At 42.1% G+C, this 22,210-nt stretch overlaps 1 protein-coding gene across 2 annotated transcripts; it reads left to right on the forward strand.

Moving 5' to 3' along the window:
- The first annotated feature begins 344 nt into the window (after window positions 1-344).
- LOC142251069 (cytochrome P450 2G1-like) lies at window positions 345-20,206 on the forward strand. 2 transcript variants are annotated; one of them, XM_075323572.1, is made up of 9 exons: window positions 345-588; window positions 1,803-1,965; window positions 2,133-2,282; window positions 4,870-5,030; window positions 8,780-8,956; window positions 11,257-11,398; window positions 12,829-13,016; window positions 18,915-19,056; window positions 19,341-20,206. In XM_075323572.1, the coding sequence occupies exons 1-9, from the start codon at window positions 409-411 to the stop codon at window positions 19,520-19,522; spliced, it is 1,485 nt and encodes a 494-aa protein (XP_075179687.1). In that variant the 5' UTR covers window positions 345-408; the 3' UTR covers window positions 19,523-20,206. The 2 variants fall into 2 exon arrangements, with proteins under 2 accessions (XP_075179687.1, XP_075179688.1); XM_075323573.1 differs by lacking the exon at window positions 8,780-8,956.
- The last annotated feature ends 2,004 nt before the right edge of the window (window positions 20,207-22,210 follow it).

The raw sequence follows: 22,210 nt of genomic DNA on the forward strand, positions 1-22,210 counted from the left end.
GCAAATCTAAACACCACCTATAATGTGTAGTACTACATTCAGGGGCGGACATACAACCGGTGCAACCTTTGCTGCCGCAAGGAGGCCCAAGAAGTAAGGATCTCCAAAACAGGTGGCATTGTGCATTATGATGAGCTCTTGGACTGAAAAGCCCTATATAAGCCCTCACGTCTTCTGTGTCCACTCCTCCTGACTAATTAAGACACTGCAGCATTACGTCTATAGGTAGGAGCTGCGTCGTCTTATGCAATCCTCGCGTAATACGATCCCAGACCCAACCGGTTTACAATGACTATATGTTAAGGAGGATTGCTCCTTGTTGCAAAGATCACTAGATACTTATGTCTGTCACGTTCCCCTGTGCGGAAACGACTCCATGACCATCCAGCATTTGTATTTTCTGAGATCATGGTGCTGAATATTGCATCTACCCTTCTTCTGACCACGGTGGTCACCTTGATTATTTACCTGCTAAAATGGTGGAAAAGGATAAATGTGAAGAACCTACCCCCTGGTCCCATGCCCATACCTGTCCTGGGGAATGCCTTACAGATCAGCACTACAGAAATGCCAAAGTGCTTCATTAAGGTAAACTTCCATATTTTTATCATTTTATGTCTCGTTAATACAGAAAAGTCATTAGCCATGATATACTATACGTATTATATTCCCCTTCTGTCTGTAGGTTTAATGCACATGTATGACATGTAGACTCCGTCCTGGGGTCAATATCACAGGACATGTGTTTGAATTTAGCGCAGTTAGATCCATTGTCGTTAGGTGACCACTAGAGGACACCAGAGGTTCATACAATAAACGCCACAAGATGTATTTTTTAATAATTATAATCTTTATTTCTATGGCACAAACATATTCTGCAACGCCTTACGATTACAGAGGTTCATATACAAGACAATACAATAATTAAAGCAAAAATAAAGACAACTTAGCTCATAAGAGCTTACAGTCTACAATGGAGAGAGGTGGAGGTGCTTAGTTACAATGACTGTCCAGCCATCTCCAAAAAATAGGGGGATAGAAAAAGGCTGCATGAGCCGGTCACCAGACAGTCTTTGTGATACTTTTGGGTGCGGTAGAGTCTGACGTAGATTTATGTTCTGAGAAATAGTGGAAGGGCTCTGTATGAATTGACTTCTGTTAGGGAAGGTAATAGACCATAAAGATGTGTTTTTAGGGAATGTCTGAAGCTGTGTAAGTTGTGGTTCATCCTAGTTTTTTGGGGTAGAGCATTCCAGAGAATTGGTGCAGCTCGGGACAAGTCTTGGAGCCAGAAGTGGGAGATTTGGATTAGTGTGGGTGTTAGGAGAAAGTAATTTGCGTAGCGTAGAGAACAGGTAGGGAGATAGACAGAGATGAGGGTGGAAATGTAGGGGGGTGCCACACTGTGGAGAGCTTTGTGGGTGAGAACAAGCAACTTAAATTGGATCCTATGGTGTATGGGCAGCCAGTGCAATGACTGGCATAGAGCAGAAGCATCCAAGGAACCTGGGCTACAGTATTAACGATGGACTGCATTTATGAGCAATCGCGAAGATGACCATAATATTATGCCCCAGGAGATTTTTCACCAGAAGGCCATTAGTTGGTTAAGATCTCAGCTCGCCTCTCACACAGTCCAGTCAAGTTGCAAAAAGGGTGAAGCAGATTTTTGGAAAACTCTCCCAGAAGTGACCATTCGTGTTGCAGTTGTTGGGTCATCTCTCTCCCACTAACTGTTGAGAAGACACATGGCTTATATCATAGGGACAATCTTCTTACAGTCATTCCATCTCTTTCTACAGCTAAGTGAGACCTACGGGCCTGTGTACACCACCTATCTCGCCAACTACCGTGGTATCATACTCATTGGGTACGACGCTGTTAGAGAGGCCCTGGTGGACTACAGTGATGTATTTAGTGACCGAGGAAACTTAAAAGTGAACAAAATATTATTTAAAGATTATGGTAAGTTAAAAAACTGCACAATCCATTGCCTCATGTCTGGACATGTATGCAGGACATGCTCCAAACCGTGTGCCCAGAGAGGGGAGGAAGAGCTAAGTGGCCACCATCACTGAAAAGTGCTTGCAAGGGTTATGGCTCAGTGACCTTTCTTCTGCGTCTTGTTGTAGGCATCTCCCTGAGTAATGGCGAGAGGTGGAAAACAATGCGACGCTTCTCTCTTATGACCTTGAGGAGCTTTGGCATGGGAAAGAGGAGCATTGAGGAGAGGATCCAAGAAGAGGCTCAATGTCTGGCTGAAAGATTCATGAAGTACAAAGGTGTGTTAGTGGAACATGTGGATTATTAGTATATATTTATACAGAGTAAATATTGAAGAAGTCACCAATTTTCTAGATAAATATTAGAATTGACATTAAATTCTCACCAGATGTCAGTAACAACCCATTCAATCCAGGCAAGCAAATAAATCAAACCATAGATGTCCATACATTTAGGGATGTGTAATAATGATAAATGACACAGGGAAAAAGGATTCAATGCTCTTACTGAAATGTATTTAATACTTTGTACAAAAGCCTTTATTGGTGATGATGGCTTCAAGACGCCTCCTATATGGAGAAACTCATCACATGCATTGTTCAGGTGGGATTTTGGCCCATCCCACCACACAAACACACAAAAAATCTGAAGGTTTTGTGGGCTCCTTGTATGAACTCAGAGCTTTAGTTAGATGTTAGAGGAAGAAGTATCAGGCATGCTGGAATTAAACATGCCCAATCCTTGTTTGTAATACCAAACAGCACTAGTTTAGGATCACAGATTTGCTGCTTGCCAAATCTACAGCAGTCCATGAGAGCAATCAGAAAAATAAAAAACCTTAAATTATGATATGATCATTTTTATCTTCATGTCTGTGGTTAGAAAAAAAATGTGAAAACTTTTTGAGAGTCTCACATTTGCGTATAAATCGGACAAATGTTATCTGATATTTTATGGGATAACACTCGCTCCAGTGTTATACTATGGGTCAGTGCCGAACAGTGATTTTTTTTCTCACGCCAAGTAGGCATGAGAAAAATATTTATGAATGCTGCGATTGGCAGCGAATCTTGTATTACTCACGTCCATACAAGTCTAATGGGTGTGTGAGAAGCATCCGACTGCAATCAGATGTCATCCAAGTGTAGTCCTATACAGTTGGGAAAAAAGTATTTAGCCCACCACCAATTGTACAAGTTCTCCCACTTAAAAAGAAGAGAGAGGCCTGTCATTGACATCATAGGTAGACCACAACTATGAGAGACAAAATGAGAAAACAAGGGGGATTATCAGGGGTCTTGTATGTCTTCCATTTTTTTTATTATTGCTCCCACAGTTGATTTCATCACACCAAGCTGCTTGCCTATTGCAGATTCAGTCTTCCTATCCTGGTGCAGGGCTACAATTTTGTTTCTGGTGTCCTTCGACAGATTTTTGGTCTTTACCATAGTGGAGTTTGGAGTGTGACTGTTTGAGGATGTGGACAGGTGTCTTTTATACTGATAAGTTCAAACAGGTGCCATTACTACAGGTAATGAGTGGAGGACAGAGGAGCCTCTTAAAGAAGATGTTACAGGTCTGTGAGAGCCAGAAATCTTTCAGGTTTTTAGGTGACTAAATACTTATTTTCCACCAGAATTTGCAAATAAATTCTTGCCAAACCAGACGCAGTGATTTTCTGGATTTGTTTTCTCATTTTGTCTCTCATAGTTGTGGTCTAACTATGATGTCAATTACAGGCCGCTCCATCTTTTTAAGTGGGAGAACTTGCACAATTGGTGGCTGACTAAATAATTTTTTCCCCCTGTATACAGTGTGTCCACTCATATCCTGTTCACCGCCATTAACTTGAGAACGGCGGCAGCTATAGGCATAGTGGTGTCAAGGTATAGTAAAGTAGCCATGCGCTACGCAATGAAACCACCTATAGCGCCACCTGGTGGAAAACAACGGACTTAGCATTTTTATCTTAAAAACAAAACGAGATAGAGAAAAAAAGTGAATTAAAAAATTGTAGGCCATCATCAATTCAATACGAATCGACACCTTGCATACAGAAATGCTATGATATGAAACCCATGACCCCCCAAAACATTGAATGCTGGTCACGCCTATGGCGCTCATTTAACTTTGATGCTCAAAGTGGCCACCGTCAGCTGCAATGCACATCTGGACTCTGGACAGCATACTGTATCTTGCTGCACGTTGTGCAATATGGTAGGTGACACGTTTGCACAAGCATCTGTGATACGTGGTCGTAGGTCCTGCAATGTTGGTGGAGGGGTCGCATATACCTGCTGTTTGATGGGACCTCACAGAAAGAAGTCCAATGGGGTCAGGTCAGGTGAGCGTGGAGGCCACTCCACACAGCCACCATACGCAATGACTTGTAGGAAGGTCTCCATGAGGTATCGCTTCACGTCCGCAGCCTTGTGAGTTTTACACGTTCTAATCATAGCATTTATGTATGCAAGGTGTCGATTCGTATTGAATTGATGATGTCCTACAACTTTGTAATTCACTTTTTTTCTCTATCTCATTCCATTTTCGAGATAAAAATGCTAACTCCGTTGTTTTCCACCAGGTGGCGCTATAGGTGGTTTCATTGCATAGCGCAAGGCTACATTACTATACCTAGACAACACTTTTATGCCTATAGCTGCTGCCATTCTCAAGTTAATGGCGGTGGACAGGATATGAGTGGACACACTGTATACCCACGGTTACCATGCTCATCAGATCTTATATTAGGTCATTTCAATTTTATCGAGTAATTTCTTTATCCTGCTCTAATCAGATATTATGCATGAAAATAATAATAATAATAATAATATAAAGTGACACACTTTGTATTTCTATAAGCAGATGTCCCTTTCGATCCTAAACATTTCTTGGGCTTTGCCGTGTCCAATGTAATTTGCTCTATTGTGTTTGGAGAGAGATTCTATTATGAGGACAAAAAGTTCATGACCCTCCTATCCTTCCTCCGGGAGATCTTCCATCTTTTGAGTTCCCGCTCCGCACAGGTGAACCTGAAATGATTATTTCTGCTGTGAAACTAAAGACACTGTATATTGTTAGGAAATATATCTTAATTGTCATATTGCTGCCAGTTGAATTCCAGCAAAATAACAAAAAATTACCACAATTTATTAATATCCCTGTTCTGTAATGTGGAACTAAACTTCTACAAGACTTAAAAAACACAATCTTAAAGGGGTTGTCCAGGACTGAAATAATAATGACCTATCCATTGGATACGTTACCAATAAGGGATTGATGGGGGTCTCACACCCGGCACTCCCACCAGTGTGGCCCCTGTGCAAAAGCAGTGGGTCATTTTCAATCCAATAACTCATCAAAATGTATAACTCAACCTGCTATTGAGGTAGAAATGGACCATCTTGGGTTTTACCTGTGATTTGTCCACCAGTGACTCCCACTGATCAGCTGTTATCAGCTCCTACAGTGGCCAAATGTACACAGCATACACATCCTGAAAGATCCAGTTCCGTTTATTGTGTAGTGATGGCTCCTGTCTACTGTAACTCAGCTCTTCTTCAAGTGAATGGGAGCTGTGCAACAGTACCTGAGAAATGTATGGATATTTTATGTGCTATTCTGGCTCTATATATAGTATTTATATCCAGCTATTGCTGGAGCTGATATCAGATGATCAGTGGAAGCTGGTTGTCGGATTCTAACTGAGTCGATATTGAAATCCTAAGGTTATGTTAGTCATATATCAGTCCAGGATAACCCTTTAAAGACTATAGAAAATTGCCTTTGCTCATCCAATCTCCTGTCTCCAAAATAATAATCCCTGTTCAAGTGAATGGGAGCTGAGCTACTGTATCTGAGAAATGTATGTGTGGCGCCCCTGACCTGGTCAGGCACCACTGAGTACTGCACCCATGTTGGGGACAGTACAATACAGGTAATCCAGAAGGCTGACTGGGGTGTGGAACACAGGCGCATAGTGATCAGGTCTCACACATGTACCCATGAGAGGACCCCTGGGGATCCCAGGAGGGGGCAAGCCTTCACCTTCACTGGAATAGTGGAGGGGGTAGAGCCTCCATCTCCTCTCAAGGGGTGTGGTGGAGAGTCTGGTTGCTAGGTGGCATAGGCAAGAACAGGAGAGGAGGGGCAGTGAGTCAGTTAGAGCAGAACTCCATAGGGCTCAGTGAGGAGCAGACCTGTGGGGCTGTTGCTGTCTAACAGCGCCCGCGCAGTGGCTACAGACGGGGGAGAACGGTCAACTAGGAGTGCTGCCTGAAAGCCAGCTTCAGCTAGAGAGTGCACGGAGTGGGAAGTAAGGAGACTGCTAGAGAGCACCAGGCCCAACCGGGCGGCAGATCCCGAAGCGAGGATAGATTCACCTTTCCCTGCTAAACCTGCCGGTGTGGGGCTCTTAAAGCCCACACCACAACACTACAAAAGCCGCAGCCACGTAACCACAAGTTTGGGCCCATAGGTCATAGGAGGCAAGAGGCTGGAGTGGCCTGGTCCGGGGAACAAGCACACGGCAAACAACAAGGGGAGAGAGGCTGCAGCATCTTCCCTGGGTGACCCCCATAGGGACTCAAAGTCGGGGTCACCCCAAACCACCAAGGGCTAAGGAAGGCGAGTCGGTAGTCACCCTCATAAAGTCAGCCTGAAGGATACCTGGTTCCCATCTGGTTCATCCCAGCTACGCCCGGGCTACTCACCCTGCCATCAAATGTGAGTAAAGCCCTTGAAAGACATTCCTGCCTGTGTGGTTATTCTGCGACTTGTGGTACTACAAACCTACACTGGGCCCTGGGGCTTGCCTCACTCTCAGGAGGCTATTCCAACTAACTGCACACACCATCAGCCCCAGGCGTCCCCTAACCTGCAGTGGCGGTCCCCACTGACCGCAATACTGAGAGTGGCGTCACGATCAAAAACAGAAGACTTCCTACCAGTGACGGAGATCCAGCAACGTGGAGTCCCTGAAGGTAATGCACCGACACCGACACTACACCTGCGGGGCTTCACATCTGGATATTGTGCTTGGTATTCTGGCTCTATATATAGTATTTATACCCAGTTGTTGCTGGAGTCGATATCAGATGATCAGTAGGGGATGGCTGTCAGACCATAAATGAGCCGATATTGAAAACCTAATGTTATGTTAGTCATATATCTGTCCTGCTTAACCTTTTAAAGACTATAGAAAATTGTATTTGGTCATCCAATCTTCTGTCTCAAAAATAATAATCCTTGTTTAAGCAAATTAAAATTGAGCTACAGTATCTGAAAAATGTATGGATATTGTACATGCTATTCTGGCTCTATATATGGTATTTATATCCAGCTGTTGCTGGAGTCAATATCAGATGATAATTGAGGGATGGTTGTCGGACCCTAGCTGAGCCGTTATTGAAAACCTAAAGTTATGGTAGTTATATTTCAGTCTCGAAGAACCCCTTTAATGACTATAGGAAATTGCCTTTGGTCATCCAATCTCCTGTCTCCAAAATAATAATCCCTGTTCCAGTGAATGGAAGCTGAGCTACAGTACCTGAGAAATGTATGGATATTGTACTTGCTATTCTGGCTCTATATATAGTATTTATATCCAGTTGTTGCCGGAGCCGATATCAGATAATCAGTGGGGGATGGCTGTCAGACCCTAACTGAGCCGATATTGAAAATCTAATGTTATGTTAGTCATATATCTGTCCTGCTTAACCTTTTAAAGACTATAGAAAATTGTATTTGGTCATCCAATCTTCTGTCTGCAAAATAATAATCCTTGTTTAAGCAAATTAAAACTGAGCTACAGTATCTGAAAAATGTATGGATATTGTACATGCTATTCTGGCTCTATATATAGTATTTATATCCAGCTGTTGCCAGAGTCAATATTAAATGATCAGTGAGGGACTGTTGTCGGACTCTAGCTGAGCCAATATTGAAAACCTAAGGTTATGGTAGTCATATTTCAGTCTCGAACAACCCCTTTTAAAGACTATAGAAAATTGCCTTTGGTCATCCAATCTCCTGTCTCCAAAATAATAATTCCTGTTCCAGTGAATGGGAGCTGAGCTACAGTACCTGAGAAATGTATGGATATTGTACTTGCTATTCTGGCTCTATATATAGTATTTATATCCAGTTGTTGCTGGAGTCTATATCAGATGATCAGTGGGGGACAGCTGTTAGACCCTAGCCGACCCTAGCCTAGACCCTGAACCGATATTGAAAACCTAAGGTTATATTAGTCATAAATCAGTCTTGGACAACTCTTTTACAGATAGAAAATTGCCTTTGGTCATCCCATTTCCCATTAGTAAAATAATACACAGAAATCCTTCTATGCTCACTTTTTTCTTCCACCTCCTCACATTTGCCATCATTGTGTCCTTGTGTCTTCTGTGCCTACGTGGATTAGTTTGCAAGGTAAGGCACTCCAACACTCGAATGTTCACATAAAGGTTTTTTTTCTAACTATATCAGACAGTGATATATATATATATAGCCAAAGGCCTCTGCAATCCTTTCACAGTCCTATAATAAATGGAGTTTCTCAAGGCATAAGTGAAAAAAATAATGCTGCAAAAACCCTGACACTTTTGACATTTTGCAAATATAATAAATCGATGTAGTTTTCAAATTCAGTAAAAAATAAGTGTGTGCAGCTTCTTATTTGCACAAAAAATTGCAGCATAAAAACCCTATAAAAGCACTGCGTGTGAATAAAGCCTAATATACATGTAAATCTTTAGATACTTCTCTGCTATTTCAGCTGCTCAATATGTATCCAGATGTGATGAAATTACTCCCTGGGCCACATCAGAATCTATTTGTACTTTTTCAAAAGCTAAAAGACTTTGTAATGGAAATGATCAAATCCCATCAAAATACATTAGACCAGAACTGTCCGAGGGACTTTATTGACTGCTTTCTTATAAAGATGGAGGAGGTGAGTCTATACTTACTATGACATCTTGTTGACGTACAGTATATACGTTGCTGATTTTCAGTAGAGGAAACTTTACAGTGACAAAATCTGTTCTAAGTGCTTCAGATTTTGCTGCAGATTGTGTTGCACAAAGGCTGCACATTTACAACGATCTATCTTATATTAGGAGCAATGCAAATAATGACCTACAAGGTAGACCTAAGTCCGACCAAAAACCTAGGAACCCTTAGGGGTACTTTGCACGTTGCAAAGTTCTTTTGCACAAAAATAAATTTTATTTTGGGAGGAGGGGGATGCGGCTGCAAAATCTTTTTCTCCATGTGTTTGGGAGTTTCATTAATATGTAAAAATTGTTTAAAAGAACAGAGAGTCCTCAGTGGTTGATACCTTTTAATGGCTAACTGAAAAGATGGTAATAATTGCAAGCTTTCGAGACTACTCAGGTCTCTTCATCAGGCATGGTGATGAAGAGACCTGAGTAGTCTCGAAAGCTTGCAATTATTACCATCTTTTCAGTTAGCCATTAAAAGGTATCAACCACTGAGGACTCTCTGTTCTTTTAAACAATTTTTTTATCTCTACTGGCTAACACGGTACAAAGATATATTTTACTTGCATTAATATGTAGACATTAGATTGGTTTACAGGGCACAGCTGTGACATCACTCCAGGAAGAGCCAAACCTTTTACATTTATGGAGATCAGTAGAAAAACAAACAAAAAAAACCCCTAAAATATCCTGGTTAGTGATGAACAGATCTTTTGAAAATCAAATTCACCAGCTTTGCTGAAGTTTCCCAAGCAATTTTGATTTGCAGTGAACACATTTCCCCATAAAAGCTTACTCTGTACTGAAGAGAGAGAACCCCACTGACCATAAGATCTTACACTCTAGAGGAGAGAGAGAGGACCCTGCTGACCATAAGAGCTTACACTCTACAGGAAAAAGAGAGGACCCTGCTGACCATAAGAGCTTACACTCTACAGGAGAGAGAGAGGACCCTGCTGACCATAAGACCTTACACTCTACAGGAGAGAGAGGACCACACTGATCATAAGACCTTACACTCTACAGGAGAGAGAGAGGACCCTGCTGACCATAAGACCTTACACTCTACAGGAGAGAGAGGACCTTGCTGACCATAAGACCTTACACTCTACAGGAGAGAGAGGACCTTGCTGACCATAAGACCTTACACTCTACAGGAGAGAGAGGACCCTGCTGACCATAAGACCTTACACTCTACAGGAGAGAGAGGACCCTGCTGACCATAAGACCTTACACTCTACAGGAGAGAGAGGACCCTGCTGACCATAAGAGCTTTCACTCTACAGGAGAGAGAGGACCTTTCTGACTGTAAGAGCTTAAACTCTAAAGGAGAACGAGAGAGAGAGGACCCTGCTGATCATAAGAGCTTGCACTCTACTGGAGTGAGAGGACCCTGCTGACCATAAGAGCTTATATTTTACAGAAGAGAAAGAAAACTCCGCTGATCATAATAGTTTACACTCTACAGGAGAGAGAGGACCCCGCTCACCATAAGAGCTTACACTCCACAGGAGAGAGAGAGGACATCACTGACCATAAGAGCTTACACTCTACAGGAGATAGAGAGATGACCCCGTTGATCATAAGAGCTTACACTCTACAGGAGAGAGAGAAAGAGAGAGGACCCTGCTGATCATAATAGCTTACACTCTAGAGGAGAGAGAGAGAGAAGACCCTGCTGACCATAAGAGAGTATATTGTACAGAAGAGAGACTTCTTTGTGACTATGGAGAAAGAAAATGACTGTCGTATAAAGTGTGCTCCACTAGAAACCTCTGATGTGATTTTTTTTTGTGTGGACTGAGCTGTCTATGCTAAATTGGGAAGACATGTCAAATATTGATCCAAGTGCAAGATCAAACGCAACAATGAAATTGTGGGTCTATGAAAAAATCGGACAGTACTCAGATGTCATCTGATTGCTGTCCATTATTGAAGAACTGATAGAAGAGGGAAAATAAACTTTTTATCTCATCAAGGAAAACTGAAGAAACCAATGATACACAAAGATGGAGCATGGACTGATTTTTTCGTATGATGAAGTCCCTGATGTGTGCAGGACTGCTTAAAGTTGTATAATTAGCCACTTTGAAGCCTTGTTGAAAAGTTGATTATTTTTAATCATGTTGCCCCCTTATGGACAATAATTTAGATCACAACAAAAATTCTTATATCTGAAAGGTTAAACAAAAATAGGTTTTTATGTCTTGGTGAATCTTGAAATAAATAATCAAATGTTTGCAACTTCCAGGAGAAAAATAATCCAAAAACTGAATTTCATGAGGACAACTTACTGGGGACGGTTATTGACTTGTTCTTTGCTGGGACTGAGACTACAAGTATGACCATGACATATGCTTTCCTGATCCTGCTCAAGTACCCTGACATACAAGGTAAACTACCAAATCATATACAATGAGACCAATTTGAGGTGAACATGTAGACACATTGGGTCATTCCTCTGAAAGAAGAGGCCAATATACTGTACATGAGATGCAGGTGGATTGAGTTGAGTATCAATAATAAGTCTCAAGACAAATCAACGCCTGAAATCCTTATTATTTATGGGACTGATTGGCAAAAACCTTTCTTTTGCCACAGAACCAATGTCTCTCAACCTTGATGATTACTCTCTTCAAGGACAATTTGAATAATTACCAGAGGGGTATTGCAGCTATAAGTCCCCTCACTGCAGCCAGACTGGTTTGTCAGGTCTCCATAAGGAGAATAGTCTTCCCCGTGGTCCCCACATAGCTTCTCATAAGCCAGATCAGATACCCACACTTTGCACTGCCGAGGGGCAATTACCCCGAAACACAGTGTCTGCAAATTGGGATTCTGATCTGGCATTAAATCTTAAGTCTTATGAAAAGGCTTGTTTAAAAAGCCACTTTTGACTTTTAGGATTTAGGCGCTAGAGTTTGTCTCCTATCTCACTGGAGGGACAATTTGAATACTCTCTTCAAGTCATACGTTCTTCAGTTCCAGGTTCACCAGAGAGGAAGTTTCAAGTTGGGGACTACTACTAGGACAACCCCTTCTGATTCCACATCTTTTCCCCTCGTAAAATCATAAAGCCTATACGCACCTCCCATACCGGCGCCATTCTAGCAGTGTCTGGGCTCGCGGTGCCGGGGCTCACATGGGGTTGTGAAATCACATAATCCCTGTGTCCAATCAGTGCCTATACGCACCTCCCATACCGGCACCATTCTAGCAGTGTCTGGGCTCGCGGTGCCGGGGCTCACATGGGGTTGTGAAATCACATAATCCCTGTGTCCAATCAGTGCCTATACGCACCTCTCATACCGGCGCCATTCTAGCAGTGTCTGGGCTCGCGGTGCCGGGGCTCACATGGGGTTGTGAAATCACATAATCCCTGTGTCCAATCAGTGCCGGCTTCCTTCTTCCCACATTTGGACCAAATGAGCAATCAACAGGAAGTGAGCTCAGCCACAGCACTCGCTTCCTGTTGATTAACTTGTTTGGCCTGAAGGCGGGGACAAGGAAGCTGGCGCTGATTGTACGCAGGGATTGCATGATGTCACAACCCCACATGAGGCATGGCACTGTGAGTCCCGACACCGTGAGCCTGGAAGAGTGCCAGTACGGAAAGTGAGTATAGGTTTCATTATTTTACCTGGGGGAAACGTGGAATTAGAAGGGGTTCTCCTAGTAGTGTACAACCCGTTTAAGGGCATAAGAACAGGATAAACAGCCAATTTCTGAGCTAATCCCCCATCAACTAGTTTTTTTGTGTCCCTATTATATTCACCTGTTATTTTTAAGCAGTCTTCCTATAATTGACCACCTTAATTTGTAGAGAAGGTCCAAAGAGAGATCGATCAGGTCATTGGCCAAGAACGTCTTCCGACAACAGAGGACCGACCCAAGATGCCGTATACTGATGCTGTTTGTCATGAAATCCACAGATTTGCTGATATAGCACCACTAGGATTATTACACGCTGCCACCAGAGATACAACATTCAGAGGGTATCATATTCCAAAGGTAAGTCAAAATAATTGGAAACAATTGTTTTTTCTATGACCTTCTTGGTCATCTATCTAGTCTAATGGTTTTACAAAATTTTACTAGTTTAGCTAGAAATGAAAGAAAAATGGCCAAATACAGAAATTTGGAGTTTACATATAGATTTTTTTTTAGCATAAAAAGTGAAAATGAATGTATCATAAGAAAATGACCTATTGCTTAAATGAGGTTTTTGGGGGTTAATACATTTTTATAGATTATTTTTTCTATACCACAAATTGTATTAAAAATTAAAATGAGAAATCTTGCAATTTTCACACTGACCACTGAGGCTTTTTTAGACTCTAACATCCTGTGGTTTCTGGAAATGCACAAGTACATTAGAAGAAACAGACCAACTTAGATTCTACATTTTGTATTGAAAAATCTATTGTGTGGGTGCAAAGGTCATTGAGACAGTAAGAGGAGCAGTGACATTATTCTCACCAAATAATGCCATATACAAGGAAGGAATACCGCCATACCATGATCACAGATGTCACTGGTAAGTCAGTGTATTACTTGGAGACTTACACTATACACTATATACAGAGCTGCTGTACCTCATCTGATCAGTGATCATTGTATTACCTGTACACTATAGCAGTATAGTATATATATAATATATACAGAGCTCCTGTGTATAATGGCACTCATGGTAATATTAATGTTTTGTGTTTTTTATTAATGATCAGTATTGTAGTATATGCTCACTATGTAGTAGTAATATACAGTTAGGTCCAGAAATATTTGGACAGTGACACAATGTTCGCGAGTTGGGCTCTGCATGCCACCACATTGGATTTGAAATGAAACCTCTACAACAGAATTCAAGTGCAGATTGTAACGTTTAATTTGAAGGTTTGAACAAAAATATCTGATAGAAATTGTAGGAATTGTACACATTTCTTTACAAACACTCCACATTTTAGGAGGTCAAAAGTAATTGGACAAATAAACCAAACCCAAACAAAATATTTTTATGTTCAATATTTTGTTGCGAATCCTTTGGAGGCAATCACTGCCTTAAGTCTGGAACCCATGGACATCACCAAATGTTGGGTTTCCTCCTTCTTAATTCTTTGCCAGGCCTTTACAGCCGCAGCCTTCAGGTCTTGCTTGTTTGTGGGTCTTTCCGTCTTAAGTCTGGATTTGAGCAAGTGAAATGCATGCTCAATTGGGTTAAGATCTGGTGATTGACTTGGCCATTGCAGAATGTTCCAGTTTTTTGCACTCATGAACTCCTGGGTAGCTTTGGCTGTATGCTTGGGGTCATTGTCCATCTGTACTATGAAGCGCCGTCCGATCAACTTTGCGGCATTTGGCTGAATCTGGGCTGAAAGTATATCCCGGTACACTTCAGAATTCATCCGGCTACTCTTGTCTGCTGTTATGTCATCAATAAACACAAGTGACCCAGTGCCATTGAAAGCCATGCATGCCCATGCCATCACGTTGCCTCCACCATGTTTTACAGAGGATGTGGTGTGCCTTGGATCATGTGCCGTTCCCTTTCTTCTCCAAACTTTTTTCTTCCCATCATTCTGGTACAGGTTGATCTTTGTCTCATCTGTCCATAGAATACTTTTCCAGAACTGAGCTGGCTTCATGAGGTGTTTTTCAGCAAATTTAACTCTGGCCTGTCTATTTTTGGAATTGATGAATGGTTTGCATCTAGATGTGAACCCTTTGTATTTACTTTCATGGAGTCTTCTCTTTACTGTTGACTTAGAGACAGATACACCTACTTCACTGAGAGTGTTCTGGACTTCAGTTGATGTTGTGAACGGGTTCTTCTTCACCAAAGAAAGTATGCGGCGATCATACACCACTGTTGTCATCCGTGGACGCCCAGGCCTTTTTGAGTTCCCAAGCTCACCAGTCAATTCCTTTTTTCTCAGAATGTACCCGACTGTTGATTTTGCTACTCCAAGCATGTCTGCTATCTCTCTGATGGATTTTTTTCTTTTTTTCAGCCTCAGGATGTTCTGCTTCACCTCAATTGAGAGTTCCTTAGACCGCATGTTGTCTGGTCACAGCAACAGCTTCCAAATGCAAAACCACACACCTGTAATCAACCCCAGACTTTTTAACTACTTCATTGATTACAGGTTAACGAGGGAGACGCCTTCAGAGTTAATTGCAGCCCTTAGAACCCCTTGTCCAATTACTTTTGGTCCCTTGAAAAAGAGGAGGCTATGCTTTACAGAGCTATGATTCCTAAACCCTTTCTCCGATTTGGATGTGAAAACTCTCATATTGCAGCTGGGAGTGTGCACTTTCAGCCCATATTATATATATAATTGTATTTCTGAACATGTTTTTGTAAACAGCTAAAATAACAAAACTTGTGTCACTGTCCAAATATTTCTGACCTAACTGTATGGTCTGGTCATGAAGTCATGGAATTTTTCTCATGTATATGTATTCAGTCACTATCTGGTGGTAATATGTGGTCCGGTGGTATTTTGTTAAATACTGATAAAACTATCCCTTTATAAACTGCTGCTGTAAACTCTGATGATAATCAGCTACAGTAAAGGGTGCTTTACACGCTGCGACATCGCTAATGATATATCGTCAGGGTCACGGTGTTTGGGACGCACATCCGCCTCGTTAGCGACATCGCAGCATGTGACAGCTAGGAGCGACGATCAACGATCGCAAAAACGGCAAAAATTGTTGATCATTGACACGTCGCTCCTAATCATAATGTCGTTAGTGTTTCATTCTGCTGGTTGTTCGTCATTCCTGCGGCACCACACATCACTGTGTGTGACACCGCAGGAACGCCGAACATCATCCTACCTGCGTCCTCCGGAAAGGAGGAAGGAAGGAGGTGGGCGGCATGTTCCGGCCGCTTATCTCCTCCTCTCCTCTTCTATTGGGCGGCCGTTTAGTGATGTCGCTGTGACGCCGAATGCACCTCCCCCTTGAAGGAGGAATTGTTCGGCAGGAACAGCGACGTCGCTGAACAGGTATGTGTGTGTGACACTGCCATAGTGATATTGTTTGCTACGGCAGCGATCACCACATGTCGCACGAACGACGGAGGCGGGTGCTATTGCTCGCGACATCGCTAGCAATTGCTAGCGATGTCGCAGCTTGTAAAGCACCCTTTAGTCTTTGATTTACTAGCAATGCCCCCACAGGAAAGATGGAGTATTACAGAGTTTTTAAATGAAATCAATGAGCAGTCTGTAGAATGCAGGGTATTGCTGGGTCCTCCAAAACTCTCTTTCTAGGAATTTTCTGAAAAATCTTTGAGGGTCCTGCAGGAGGTGCTGCACCCCATTAAATCTCACAATTCCATAAAAGGGTTTTTAAAATTTAAAGACGTTCTCTTTAACTTACGGAATTATTTTATTGAACATGTTTTTTTTGTTGCCAGCTGTTATCTTGACCATTAATGACTCTTCACGGTGACCTGAAAGTAATTCACTCGCTGTTAACAAGGTTTACAGAAGGAATCAGCTGAGTTATGTAGAACTTTGAGTCTTGACGCTGATTTCTAACAATTTACAACAATGTAAAATATTTATTATGATATTGTCATATCAAGTATACAGCAGTTTTGTAGGTTTGGCTTCAGCAGATGTTTGTTTTGGCTGTGGATGGCTGACCGGGTCACCCGAGGATAATGTGCTGTGCTATCTGATGTGGAGCTCTTCCAGTACCAATATAATTTCCACGGAGGATCTGTGGACTTTATACAACAATGTGTTGTTTTGTAACAGTCCCTAAGCTGATTTCCTTAACGTAAAAAAACCCTTTTATTGTACTTTCCTACGGGGTGGTCTGGTCCGATGGACATCGCTGGTCTTGATCCAGGGATGTCCTCCACCTTGCTTCTTGTGGATGACGCATACTACATCATCTACACAGGCTCCGCCATCTCAGTCCTGCACAGGTGTATTTCTCTCTGCCCAGCCGAGGGCAGTCTGTAATGCGCATGCGCAAGCAAAGGCCAAAGAGCACCTGCGCATGCTCGCTAAAATTATTTGCTCTGCTCTCTGCTGGGAGAAGTGCATGTGCGCAGTAGCACAATGGAAAACACTGTGTGGATGACATAAGACGAGACATTCACACAAAGGAAGAAGAGAGGAGGCGCCGGATCAAGACCAGTGACACCCATCGGACCGGACTCATAAGTGAGTATAATAAAAGGTCTTTTTTGGGTTATGCAGATAGGTTTGGGGACATGATTACAGCATTCCAGAATGCTTTATATAAGAGCATATAGATGCTGGTCACACTTTATATGGGAAAAATTTGGTATCAGGTTCCCTTTAAGGCCAACAGAATAAATCTTGGAGCAATCAGGTTTGCAAAATGCAAATGTGATTGGCTCTGCATTCAGTTGCATGTGCTCGGGGCTACCTGCTACTTGCATTTAGAGTACATAAACGCAGAGGTGGTATTCTAAGTTCTCTGTTTGTGTTAGGAAACTACACTCATTTAAAATAAAACCACATTTGAATACCACACCAATTTTGTTAGCCTTACCTATTTTCACACACTTTTGTCAACCACAAAATACAAGTAACAGCAGCTAAAATTAAAAGCCTCCTGTCAGGTCCATGGTGTTTCAATCACTGTCGGTCACTTCTTAGTCTCATTTGTAGTATTAAAGGGTTTTCTACAAAATGACCTTCTCTCCATCTGTCACCTCAACTGTCCGCTGCACTTAAACTCTGGCCTTAGAAGCCGCAGGCCAATATGCACAAAATATCACCGCACCATGGCCATACCATATATTACCACCACATAGTGACTGAATAGTTCCACTTACAAAGCACAAATACCACCACATCATGACTGAACAACATATTACCACCACATTTCCAGAAAATGACTAGAAAGAGAGTTTTGGAGAACCCAGCAATACACTGCATTCTACTCATTGATTTGATACACTGATCATTGATTTTTTTTAAAAAACTGTAATACTCCATCTTTCCTGTCAGGGCTCTGCTAGTAAATCAAACACTTACTGTAGTTGATTATCATCAGAGTTCACAGCAGCAGTTTATAAAGGGATAGTTTTAAAAATATTTAACAAAATACCACCGCACCATGGCCAGACCACATATTACCACCACATAGTAACTGAATAGTTCCACTTACAAAGCACAAATACCCCCACACCATGACTGAACAATATATTACCACCACATAGTGACCAAATAATACCACATACATGGGAGAAATAACACCACACCATGACCAGACCACATACTACCACCACATTCTCACAGAATAATACCATATACAAGGGAGGAATACCGCCACACATCATGATCAGAAATGTCACTGGTAAGTCAGTTTATTACCTGTAGACTTACACTATATACAGAACTCCTTTGTCTCATATAATCAGTAATTATTTTATTACCTGTACACTATATGGAGAGCTCCTGTGTATCATAGAACTCATGGTAATATTAATGTTATAAGTCTTGGTTTTTTTAATTAATTTAATTAATTGATATTTTAGTATATGCTCACTATGTAGTGGTAATATTTAGTCTGGTCATGGTTTGATTGTATTTTTCTCTTGTATGTGGTATTAATCAGTGGTGGTAATATGTGGCCTGGTCATGGTGCGGTGTTATTTTTCTCTTCTCTGTGGTATTATTTAGTCACAATGTTATGATAATATGTGGTCTGGTTATGATGTGGCAGGATTTCTCCCTTATATGTGGTACTATTAGGTCACAAACAATATAGTAAAATTTTCTATTAAAACCCATTCACAAACTTTTTTTTAACCCCTAACTTGACATTATAGACGCAAGTACCAGGTTATGTAATATCCATATCCTTTGTGAATAAGTAATGAAATGTATAAACTATTTTTTTTTTTATTTATTTCAGGGAACCCTGGTCATTTCTGTGTTGTCCTCTGTCTTGAAGGATCCCAAATATTTCAAAAATCCTGAAGTGTTTGACCCTGGACATTTTCTTGATGAGAATGGAAATTTTAGGAAGAATGATGCCTTCATGCCTTTTTCAACAGGTATTTATATCAACATTTAATTCTGATTATTCATAAGCCATTATCCACTAGGAATATCACATTAGGGTATATAAACTTTATAGACCCATTCACATTCACCCATTTTGGAAGAGCTGTTCAAAACTGCCATGTTAATAGAAAATGCCACAAAATTGTGCCAAACGTTTGTGACTTTTCAAAATGTTCAATGGACCATTTCCGGCTTGACACTTTGATGAATGTGTGCTTAGCTCATTTGTCTGTGGTCTTGATGCTAGTCAGTAGATTGTCTTCTGTCTTTCCAGGAAAACGTCTATGTATGGGAGAAGGTCTGGCTCGTACTGAGGTCTTCCTTTTCCTTACCACTATACTGCAGAAGTTTACACTGAAACCCACCATGGACAAGAAGTACATAGAGATCACACCAGAACCCAACACTAATGGAACTAGACCTCGGCCCTATGAGATGTGCGCTGTCCTCAGATGACCATAGTCATTTACACGTTATGTAGATCTTCGTCCAATAATTTACATCTTACCCCAAATCCATAGACTTACTAAATATTAATTTGACTGTAAACGAGTCTGTGTATCTTCCCATGATAAGATCGGCTTCCCATATTAAAAAATCGATGAGATTTGTCTAGGAAATGCCCCCACTTCCAGGCCACAGGGGTCTTTATTACTGTATGATATGACAAAGGCTCCAACTTCTGAAATCCATGTTGATCACCAAAGAAAATTGGCAATAGGGTTTTTGGCTTTTACTTCTGCAGAACGACTTTCCTGTGTGCGTGTTGTACATGGAGCTAATACACCATTCACGCCCCCTGACAAAGGCTTTTGCCGAAACGTGCGTTGGCTCTGGGACTTGACGCCATTCCAGCAAGAGGAGATGTCCACAGATTAGGTAAATACTTTTCTTTTAACATGCACCATTATTTGATCTTGTTATATCTCGGTTACTAGCCTATATTGGCTCCACATTTGCTCTATTACCGAGATACCTGATCTGTTTTATATAGTCATTGGTGTTTCACTATATATGCCCTAACTAGTTTCCTCCTCTTGTTGCAGTGGTCTGCCATTTAGTGCACTGTGCTTGTATGACACCCTATATTTTATTTCTTTTTTCTATTTCACAATAAAGATTATATATTTTACTCTTTAATTTTGGTTTATACTTTGTGGATTGGTCTTAATATTGATACACCACTCAGTAGGTTGAGGAGCTGCAGATTTGTCTTTTTTTTTCTAAAGAATGATAGAGTTCCCAAAACTTGGATCTTTATGCTTGCTAAAATTCCCATTTTGGCCAAGAAATTTCTATAAAATGGTTTGCAAATAGACATTGTTTAGTAAAACCATGCCACAAAAATGGTCATTTTTGGTGCTTTCTTGGATAGTCCTGGACAGTAGGGATTAACTGTTCACAAACATTGAGAAATTCATGACTTATATAATAGTGTGCAATAACATTTTCTGCTGCTAAAACCCCTTAAAAGGGGTTATACAAGACTACAAAAATATGACTGATTTCCTTCAAAAATAGTGCCACATCTGTCCATGAGTTGTATCTGGTATTGTAGTTTCTTTTCATTGAAGTGAACTTGTACAGCCCCGGTGTTGGTCGGGTTGTTTGTATCCGGGATCGTGGTGGCTCGAGGGGCCTGGACCCGGCTCGGCGGACACTTGGATCCTTGAAAGGGGGTATTTACAGGGGATACGTTTGTGACACCACCTATGGGTTGCGATAATGGGAGTACCGCCGCTGCTGTAGGGGGTACCGGGGTAGGTGGAATTAATCAGCCTGATGTTAGTCCCTCCACAGGTAGGGATGGCCCCGGGCTCAGGGATGTTGGTGGTAGTTAGTTGGGAGCGCAGGGTGCAGGGGGAGCAAGGTACTCACTGTGGATAGTCGTGGTGCAGGATGAGGATTACAAAGCAGACACTCACACTGCAGATAAACCAAGTTCTCTGTATGTCACAGTTGCTACAGGGGAGCTCTGTCCAGGTGTCCACTCCCACCAGTGTCACTGGATGGTCCTGGAGCCTTCCTCCGTGCACAATTTTAGTGTCTGTCTGTGGCCCCTCGGCTTGAAGGGGTTAGGGCCCCACTACCCTTGTAAAGTGTAGCTGTGCTCTTGTGAGCTGGCACTTGGGACTTCAGCGGGCTGCTTCTGGCTGGAAAACCCTGTCCCCCGCGTTGTGCTGATGCCCCCAGCTCTGTGGAAAGGTCCCTGAAGGGTTCCTCTTTTTGCAGGTTAATTGCCAGGACGTTGGATCGGCTCCTGACCTAGGGTCCTGTACCCTGTCGTGCTCGGTACCGGTCAGTTTCGTTTGGGTTACCCGGTGCTGACAGTCATCCTAGACTATGTCCGTCGCACCCTTTCCAATATCACTGCCACCGGTCTCTGACTCCTCTGGTCCCGGACCACCGTCTGCGACCCAACCACGGTCTAGCTCACTCTCCCCAGCCCCTCTCTCCTCGAGGGCTCTTACTCCTCTCTTGTCCTTTACTGAACTCAAAACTGACTCACTTCCCTCCCACCAGTCTGCCTAACCCCTAGGTCGGTGGTTCTATTCCAGCTAGACTAATCCACTGGTGTATCTAACAGGTCTTGATGTGAGGTGCTGACTGGGGTTTGTAATGCTGTTGTTAGTGACACCGGTTTGTTAAGAACCTGGAACCATGGGGGGTAGGCCCTGCACCCTGGGTAAGGATGCAGTACCCTGTGGCACCCTGATTTACTCAGGGGCGCCACTAACTGATGTACATTCAGCTGAAATGTATTGAAGACCCACTGACTCCCTGCACCGCTATACAGGCTGCCTACCAATGAGAGGCCAGCAGCTAACATCACCAACGGTACATGACATCACTACCATGCTCCCCCCCCGACTCTCCTGCACTATCTATAGAGGAGGAAGAAGATACAGATCACCTTGGGAGCAGGAAAGTGTAAGAAGAATGTTTTTATTTAAGTATGTTAGAGAAGGGGACATTTTTACAGGATGGAGGTCAGAACGGAGGACATTATTACAGGAGGGGGCCAGAATGGAAAATATTATTATAGTATGAGGTTGTGATGGGAGGCATAACTAAAGTACAGCCATGTTGCATTTCATTTAGATTAAAATGTTTATTTAAACCTAAAAACATAATACTGATAAT

This window comes from Anomaloglossus baeobatrachus, chromosome 9 (assembly GCF_048569485.1).
Source record: "Anomaloglossus baeobatrachus isolate aAnoBae1 chromosome 9, aAnoBae1.hap1, whole genome shotgun sequence".
Lineage (NCBI taxonomy): Eukaryota > Metazoa > Chordata > Amphibia > Anura > Aromobatidae > Anomaloglossus > Anomaloglossus baeobatrachus.